The 9388-nt window shown below is 37.2% G+C and overlaps 1 protein-coding gene across 2 annotated transcripts; it reads right to left on the bottom strand.

The window, feature by feature from the left end:
* Positions 1–3390: 3390 nt before the first annotated feature.
* Positions 3391–7180, bottom strand: gpr18 (G protein-coupled receptor 18). Of its 2 annotated transcripts, none has more exons than XM_084724056.1 (3): positions 7045–7180; positions 5831–5882; positions 3391–4733 (listed from the first exon to the last, which is right to left on the bottom strand). In XM_084724056.1, exon 3 carries the CDS (start codon positions 4724–4726, stop codon positions 3716–3718), a length of 1011 nt encoding a protein of 336 aa, XP_084580182.1. In that variant the 5' UTR covers positions 4727–4733; positions 5831–5882; positions 7045–7180; the 3' UTR covers positions 3391–3715. The 2 variants fall into 2 exon arrangements, with proteins under 2 accessions (XP_084580182.1, XP_084580181.1); XM_084724055.1 differs by having other exon boundaries at positions 3391–4727.
* Positions 7181–9388: the final 2208 nt, after the last annotated feature.

The following is a 9388-nucleotide window of genomic DNA, read 5'->3' as shown; positions in this document are numbered from 1 at the left end:
CAATCATTTTCTTGATTATTCGATTAGTTGTTTCGTCCACAAAATATCAGAAAAGTGAGAAAAATGTTGGTAACTGTCTCTCAAAGCCCAAGATGACATCCTCAAATGTCTTGTTTTGTCCACAACTCAAAGATATTCAGTCAGCTGGAGAATAGAAACCAGAACATGTACATTGGAAAGGCTGAAATCAGACATTATGGATATTTTTCCCATAAAAAATGACTCAAAACAATTAATTGATTATCAAAATAGTTGGTGATTAATTTAATTGTTAAAACTAATCAATTAATTAACTAATTGTTGCAGGTCTAAACAATACCTCCATTTTTTTTTTTTTCACATTTTTGAAATGTAAAAAAGTAAAACATTCTGAAAACATTCTCTGCGTGGTTATGGTTGGGTTAGAGTTGGGGGTTTAGTGATAAGGGTTATGAACAGCCTGGGACGTCTTTTGACAAGCATTATAAATCAGGAATAGCAGTACATTTTATTTCAAAAACGGAATTAATGACTTTTCTGCAATTTTGACACTTTGCAAAATCATCCAGGGGGCCAGACTGGGTGAGATGTTTGACCCTCCTGGTTTAAACTATTTAAACAGTTTTGTACGGCACTGTTACTGTTCACCTGCCTCATCCAGGTGCTTGTATTCATTATATAGATAGAGGATACCACCTAATAATATTTACCTTGTTCTTTATCTTTTACCTTTTATTCTTGTTTTAATCCTATTATTTGTGTTTTTGTCCTTTCTTGTTTTCTATTGCTGCTCTAAGTTACCAAACACAATTTTGTTGCACACCTACAACATCAAATAAGGTGTGTTAAGTCTTATGTATAACACCTTAGTTACGTTCATCCATACGATAACCATCCTGAGTATTGCCATGGTACATGTGGTTACACCACAGGGAGCCTTGACTGTCTTAATTGCATGAGGCACTACGTAGTTACTCAGCTACACTGACTCACTGTCTAATCCAGTTAAGACTGCGTAGGTGTGACAGACACACTAACTTGATTATTTTAGCAACTGGCAACACCAAATCAATTCTTAGCTCGGGAGATGTTTGTGCAGGACACCTATCAAAACCGTCTCATTCAAACCGGAGCTTTTTTTCCCCCCTCTTCATTTAAATTAAACAGTCTCTTCGCAGAGATAGAACTGTCACACATTCAGCACCATCTAACTCATCACTTGTCTGTCATTTGAGGAATAAATTGAGGATAAATTGCAGGATCTTGCATTGCGGTGCTTCCACGCGCAGCAGTAGACCTGACATTAAAGTATCCCTGTGCAGAAAAAGGTTTTTCTCTTTTAAGGTTAAGGTTGCTTTAAATCTAGTAAAAAGCCTCGCTGACATCTCTTGAGGATGTTACTGTAAATGCACTTTAAGTGACTGAATCATTTAACATCTGATCAATACGATTCGCATTGCACCATAAACACACTTTAGTCTGATTCGTGGCTGAGGAGGCTGTTACGACTGTAGTTAACAACTTCTCTGTGATGAGCCGGAAAGGTTATTTCACAAGATAAATAGTTCAGTATTAGCTTTCATGAAGCCACCTGAAATGTGATAAAAAATGCAGATACAATAAAGTATAAATAAGTTTAAAGCAGAGAATCAAAAAATCTTACAATGTCCACTCCATAAATAAAGAAAGCACTGTTTTGTCTCGCTCTGGCAGGTAGATGGATCTAGCTGTGACATGCTGCCATCACCTGGTCAATGATTGTATAGCAGCTCTCAGGTCGCTTGTGAGCCTTACAATTAATGTCCTGTGTCAAAGTCAGACTCCACAAATATGACATAGTGAAGTGTCACCAGTCAAACAAACAGGGTTTATTTGCATGTATATTTCCTCATTTCATTCAGGCATCATTCATTCTGTAATATTCAGGATATTAAGAGCAAACTGTTTCTCTTGTATAGAGAAAAATTATATATATATTGCTATATGGTATAAACAAAAATTACCAACTTACTGTCTCATAAAGAATAGCTCTTATGTAAAATATAATGTTAACATAAGACAAAGATGTGTATAAGCACAGTTACATTCAGGAACATTACCATTAGCTCTAGAGACAGGCAGGTTTAAGGACAGACTTTGTTCTGTGAGGCTGCTGAAAATGAGACTGAGGTTATTTATTTGTTTTGCTGTCCTGAGGACATAAGGGACGTATTTCTTACTTAAATGTCAGCTAAATTTATGTTGATTTCTTTTGGCTGGATAATTATGAAAAAGTTAATTTGTGCTTTTGAAAGGGAACCTTTTTTGTGGCAGATATTATTTGTCAAACTCGGGAGAAAAGGCAGAATATTCTGTTCAAGATCGAGTTGTATATAAACTGTGATTTTGTAATGAAAGGAATTTATTTGAACACTGCAACTGTACTTTAGGTGTCCTGTAAACTAGGGATGAATCAGAATACCAGTATGTTATTTGGTAAAACACAAATAATGCCATGGAAACAGATATTTCTTACATTTAATGTTAAGACGTGACAGGCCCTACTTTGTAAGTGAATTGTAAACGAAAGTGAAACCACATACCCACCACTTGAGACACACTTTCTTTGGCTGGTCCCATACAATTGGCAGAGTAGCCGAGACCGATGCCTACTTCTGTAACTGTTCACATATTGTTTTTAAATAAGTAGCAGATATGTGATTTCACTTTAGTTTACAGTTCAGTTCCGTTGTAATGTGCCCCTAAGTAGCCTCTAATAAAGTCTAAAAAAGGTAAATAAAGGGTCTAATATTGTATAATAAAGAACATATTTCTAGTTTTCATCTAATTTGATACAAAGTTCAGGTTGTTATATCTTATTAGTGAATTGTAAAATAAAATGCAACCAATATTTCCACAACTTTTCTACTTTTATCTGAATACATTTTTGCAGAACAACATAAAATACTTAATATTACATTAATATATTATAGTATTATAGTATTATATGCAGTATTTTTTTAGGATTATTCCTTTTAATTGAAGGATTTTTTTTTAATGTCTTAACTGTAAAAAGTTCCAATGTGCAATGCAAAACAGAATCTTTTAATCTACATAACATGTTTTTCAGTTTCATATTGTACAGTGACCCTCAGTTAAAGGGGTTTGTTAATGTCTGACATAATGCAGCACTGACTGGTTTATTTATAATAATGATGCTACACTGAGGTGCTACAGAGAAGAAAGTGCAAATGTGGTGCAGCGACCAAACAAAAGCAGCAACCTTTAAAAACCCACTATCATTTCCTGTATGTTTCCCCCCTCGAAGGCATTCAGGCCTTTAATAGATGTTGGTTGACGCAGTGAAGAGGCTCAGAAGAGTTTCAGTGTTTATACATAATAACCAAGCATACACCAAGATACTGTGAGCTATGTTTTTAATGATTATGAGCTTTATTTACGCCTGCATGTACTACACCTGAGCCACAGATATCCGCGCTTTGTCTGCCAGAGCAAAGATGCACAGAAAACATCTCAAGTCTCCAGGGTGAGTCAATCAGCTCTGAACACAGATGTTTTTGCCACAACAGCAGCACTCCCATACTGTGAGTGTAAATTACATCTCGGAAATTAATTGCAAGTTTTGATCCTTTTGATAATGAACCATGTACACAGTGATGCATTCAGTGTTACATTGTGCCAAAGCGTGCACAGTGCATATCAGCATGTTGTTCTACACAAAAGTTTGATAGTTGTTTCATATCATGGCGCTGGTCAGGTTGCTCATTGATCGAATGCTGCCTGTGTGCGTGTGTCTGCTCTTCCGTCGCACACTTCGCAGGTAGTTCCTGTACAGAATCACGCTGATCACTCTGTCCTGGAACTGCTTGGAGACAATGTAGTACAGAATGATGTCCAACACTGTGCTCAGGTTCATCAGGAATGTGGTGAAGACAGCCCATGTGCTAAACCCCCCATCTTTGCCTTTCCCTAGCAGGCGGAGCACGAGACACACATGGAAAGGCACAAAACACACCAACACTTGGATAATGAGTGTGATGATGATCCGGATGGACTTCTGCTTCACTTTAGGTTTGAGTTTTGAGGTGCGGCCGTGGATCAGATTATCCACAATGACAATATAGCAGCCAATCATTATACATATGGGAACCAGGAAGAAGAAGATAAGGCGTACAAAGTTGACGGGGTTGTCATGGCGCATGTAGATGATGTCTTGCATCTTGATGCAGGTGGTGAAGTTGGAGATGCGATCCGGGTCAGTCTCAGAGAAGAGGAGGGGTACAGTGCTGCCCAGAGTCATGAGCCACACCCCCAGACTTGCCACCACAGCTTTTGGGACATTCCTCAGCTCTTTGCCATGCTTTGGCTGGACAATGGCCATATAGCGGTCAGCACTGATCAGAGCAAACAGCCACAGAGCCATGCAGGGGTAGAAGATGGTGAGAGCTGCGCTGATTCTGCAAAAAAGATCTCCAAAGGGCCAGTAGTCTTGGTGGTGGTACGCCATTCTGAAGGGAAGCAGCAGGATGAAGGTGAGGTCGACCACTGCCACGTTTATCATGTAGACGGTGACAGAGTTCCTCTTCTTGGTGGTGAGGGCGAACACCCACAAAGCAGACAGATTGACAATGATTCCGATAGTGAAAACGAAACAGTAGAAGACCAGGCCTGCCATGCGGTATTCCACCGGCCCCTGCTCCGGCTTCACAGCATCAGACATGTTGGAGGAGTTTAGATCCAACTTCATTCTGAAACTTACACAAAACAACCAAGGTATTGGAGTTTATTGCCATTTAACAATTCCTTTATCATCCTTTTTACCCTTCATAGCCAGTTTGAGTTGTAGTACTAATAATTAACTTATGTTGAAAGCTTATGTGCTGTGGATTTGTCCAAATAAAGCTACTAAATTTAAAGGAATTTCTATCTTTGTTTAATTTAGAGGGCCCTTTGGACAAAAGCTAGAGTGTTTTTTCCACCAGAATCAGAAATATAATGTAAAAAAATACAATTATCTAAATAAAGATCTCACCCTTTTAACTGGCTAACATACTACTCATTGTAAGTTTGGCTGGAAAATGTAAACACATGATTGTGGCAGGCATTAAGAACAACTATATAGACATAGCCAATCTTCTCATGGATGGTCTCGTTTGCTTATATACGTCTTAATACAGGCATCAGTATTAAATTGAGACTCTTTCCTAGGCAGATAAAAACTCCTTAAGGAGAGAGGATATTCTGGATGAATTAATTAAATATAAGATGAGTAGTTCTGTAATTTAATGTCAGCTACATAAAGAGATCAGATAATGTAAATATGTATTTACTGATTGCCATTTTGACTAAAATAATCTGTGAGATTTCACGTTTTGAATGGTGGGTACCACTTTACAATACGACTACACTTATAAATTATTTTTAAATGGTTTATAATTAGGTTATTAATAAGGATGAGACCACTGTCTATGGATTAATTATCATTAATAAGCAATTATAAACAAGTCATAACACACTTTTGATACATCAGTATGAGCTCACTGTTTGGCAAGATCCAGTTACTGTTTAGTATTACTTTCTTCAAATGAATAAAAAGATAGATAAGGTAGATAATACATTTTATTTTTGGATGAACTATCCCTTTAAGATGAAGTATAAAATAGGGTATGCTGAAAATGCTGACATAAACAATATTGCCAAAGCCTTGAATCTTGCAATTTGATATGTTAATTTGATACACTGATGGATTTATTAAGTCTTTACAACCTAGTTAAAACCCTATATGAGGGTAATCTTATTGTTAAGTAGTACAAAATCATGCAAGGAGCAAAACCAGGATGATGCCACTTACTTTTGAACATTATGTAGATGTTATCCCTCATTTGTCCACGTGAGTTTGAAATCTGAGAATAAAAACAAACAAACTAAAGTCCAGTATAATCACAGTTTCAAGTATTTAAGAGAAAAAAGAAAACATTTTGTTTCCAGGTGAAACATTACGGTTCAATTAGCCAAAGGCTACTTCTAAATACGCTCATGTCTGAGTTTTACAGATTGCAGAACTTGATGCGTGATCATTTGAATACTTATTTTTAAAAAGTGCAGCTGTACCGTGAAAGAAGAATAGAGGAAGCCAAACAGGTCATGTCTGTCAAGATGTGCCATTCCATAATTAAAAATAGGATTGTACTTTCATTTTACAGTACACTAATAAGACATAAAAGCCGTACAATATATTAAATTACACAAAAACTAGAAATAAAATGCTCTTTGTTAGAACGTATTACACTTTCTTTGAAGGTAATTAGACCAAAATTATAGATGTAGAGGAATATGTTGTCTATGGGTAATACACTTTAGTTAACAGTGCAGCTTTGTGGTAATGTGTCCCATATCACCCTCTAAGAAAGACTAATAATTGTCTTCTAATGGATCTATAATGTCAAATAAAGAACATAGTTTTTGTCTAATTTGTTCCAAAGTACAGCTTATTATGTCTTATTAGTCTTCAATTACGTGAAAGGTGTCAAATAAGTATAACTACTATTTAATAAAGAACATTTTATTTCTAGTTTTTGCCTAATTTACTACAAAGTACAGCTTGTTATGTCTTCTTAGTGTACTGTGAAATAAAGTGTGTACAAAATTGCATAAACAAACATACTGAAAATAGTCAAATCTGTACCTGTAATCTGGGTCAGAGTGAACAAAATGTCGAAGTGAAAGTTTTATCTCTGAGAACTGATGCTGTGTATTGATAGTAAATCATGTGACGTCTGTGTTTGACACCGAAGTAGTCATTTTTTCCACTGTACTGTACTGTACTGTCTATTCTGTGTATTGTTACTTTTGGTTGGTTACCCTGAATTCAGGAATGTAAAGCTGCAGAATAAAACGAATAAGTCATTGAAATCAATTTGTCCCAAAACTCGGCACCGAAACACACGCACACACACACACACACACTGACTATAAAACGTCTGCCAAAATTACTTCCCCCCCTTCCATCTTCAAAGGTCAAAGCGATCAGATAGTCTTGCCAGAACAATAAAAGACTGCACTTACCACAGAAATCACACAAACATCGTGACAAGCTTGCACCAACAGGTTTATGAAGCAACACAGCGATTTATCTGAGCACTCAGCCAAAACAGGGAAGTGAATGCTTTCTCAAAGGGTAATGTGATGGAAATGGTGGCGAGACAGGGCTCGGTGTAAAGCCCCCATCACTTCCTGTGTTGTGTAGTTTCTGTACTTTAGATTCCTTTACAGTATCTACGTAGTTGGAACACAAAGGGCTACAGCTTTCCACAGTCTGCAATTACACCCCCTTAAAGAAAATGATGTGCCATTAGAAGTGGGAGTGTGTTTGGCAGGCAGAGAGATGGCAGATTTAGGGCGAGTTATTGATTGGAAAAGTGGGGTCTGTCACAGCACATTAGTTCTCAGGGGAGTAATCCACAGCAGGTTGCTGTGAGAAGCATCTGCTGCTGGAGAGAAGTAATTAAAAACAGGATGTTGAGGCAGTTGCCATATAAACAGGAAATAAGACGGTGGTAATAGACACTTCACGCTGATGCTGTGAGATGGTTTTACACCACGTCGACTTAATGGATGCAAAGCGCATACCTCAGGTGAAAAGCTCAAGGTCAGGCTGGACCTGGACTGAATACAGATTAATGTGTGTGTGATTAATGTGTGTGTGAGCCGCTAACAACTATGAATTAGGACATTTGGCTCAAAGAACATTGTGCAATCACAACTTCTTCCCCTTCTCCCCCGACTGGTACTTTCCATTCCTGTTATGCAGTAGATCTTGTAAAAATCATACTCTCCCACGATTTACAGCATTTCCTCCTTTGTGCCTTCCGACTGCTTTGATGCTGAACTTCTTTCCGTGTTCACTGCGCTCAGTTATTTATTTATTTTTTTTTATCACGGTGTTTATATAGAAGCTGCTCATTCAGTCTAATTCTTATTCCTGGGAAATAATTATCTATCGGCTTGTCCTCTCAATGTGTCTTAAAAATCTCATACCAGATGGTACTTTGTGTTCATTGCAATATGTTGTTATGACAACAGTCTGTGTGATGTTTTCCTCTCTTTGATACTTGTCATGTGGTTTCCTCAGCAAGTCCTCCACTCCATAATAAATTCTTAGTCTTTATTGTTCACCTGTAACTTAAACAATATAAGTGCATTTATATTTAAAAATATCTTTTTTTCAGAATCACAGGTTCTGTATTCTTGTGCCATGCGTAAATAGTTTTATTTTACAGTCTGCCTTTCTTGTTTCATGTAAAACAAGTGAAGCAATTTTAGAAAAAGACAAGTGATACTTTTGCTGACATTTGTCAGTATTCAGGTTTGGTATGTACTGTGGTGTCAGTGAGAAGCCTATTAAACTTCCTTCACCATCACCTCTTTACCCTGTTTTGCACTGCCCTCTAGAGGCCAAAAATCATCACTACGAAACTGTCAGTGGTTTAGGTAGCAGTCTGGGCCTGATGATTAATTGAATCTTGGAACAATCACTCTCTTATTTGGGCAAGTGAGACTAAGCTATTATAACATATTATATTAGATCTACTTTGCTTTAAGCTTTTACAAACTCAGTTTACGCTTTCATTGTATGAATAGCATATAATTACATCCTAGTGATCATTTTATGTATTATTCTGATGCTTTATCTCCATTTCTCCAGCTATTACTCTTTTTTATGTTTTCTATCTTTTTCCGTGGCTGGTAACTGAACTTGGCTGCTTTAAATCAAATAGAAGTTAAAGGCCCCCTCCAGACATTTTTAAGAGATATAAAAATTCAGTTCCGTTATCATGATAACAAGACCTGCAAGCAGGTTCTAACAGGGTTCCAAGAGGATTTTAAAAATCGCACAGTTTATATTTTTAGAGCAGAAGACCAGGCACATGTGACTTAAGAGATTAAAATTATTACAAATTTTAACTCTAGACCAAGCCATTTTTGAGGTACACACACACACACACACACACACACACACACACACACACACACACACACACACACACACACACACACACGTATGAAATACTTGATGTACATCATAGTGATTTTTATGAAATGCTGACTTATTTCAGCAGCCTTTTATGCCTTCATCAGAAAAGAAAGAGATTAACAAGGAAGCCACACTGAGATATTAACCAGGTGCAGGTACTTTCCTGATGCCCTCTCTGACCCCGCCCACTGAAACTCACAAGCAGACGGCAGATAGAGGGATGTAAAAAAAACTCATAAAACCAATCTGAAAAACACACACCAACCTGGTTTTGGGTGAAACTTGTTTTATTCATTACAAATTACAGCAAAGTATTGAATATCCCTGCAGACTCACCGTTTGACCCATCTGAACATCATCCAAAGCACTTGATAT

This window comes from Lutjanus erythropterus, chromosome 8 (assembly GCF_056507025.1).
Source record: "Lutjanus erythropterus isolate fLutEry1 chromosome 8, fLutEry1.hap2, whole genome shotgun sequence".
Taxonomy (NCBI): Eukaryota; Metazoa; Chordata; class Actinopteri; order Lutjaniformes; family Lutjanidae; genus Lutjanus; species Lutjanus erythropterus.
This window is presented reverse-complemented; position numbering and strand designations above follow the sequence as displayed.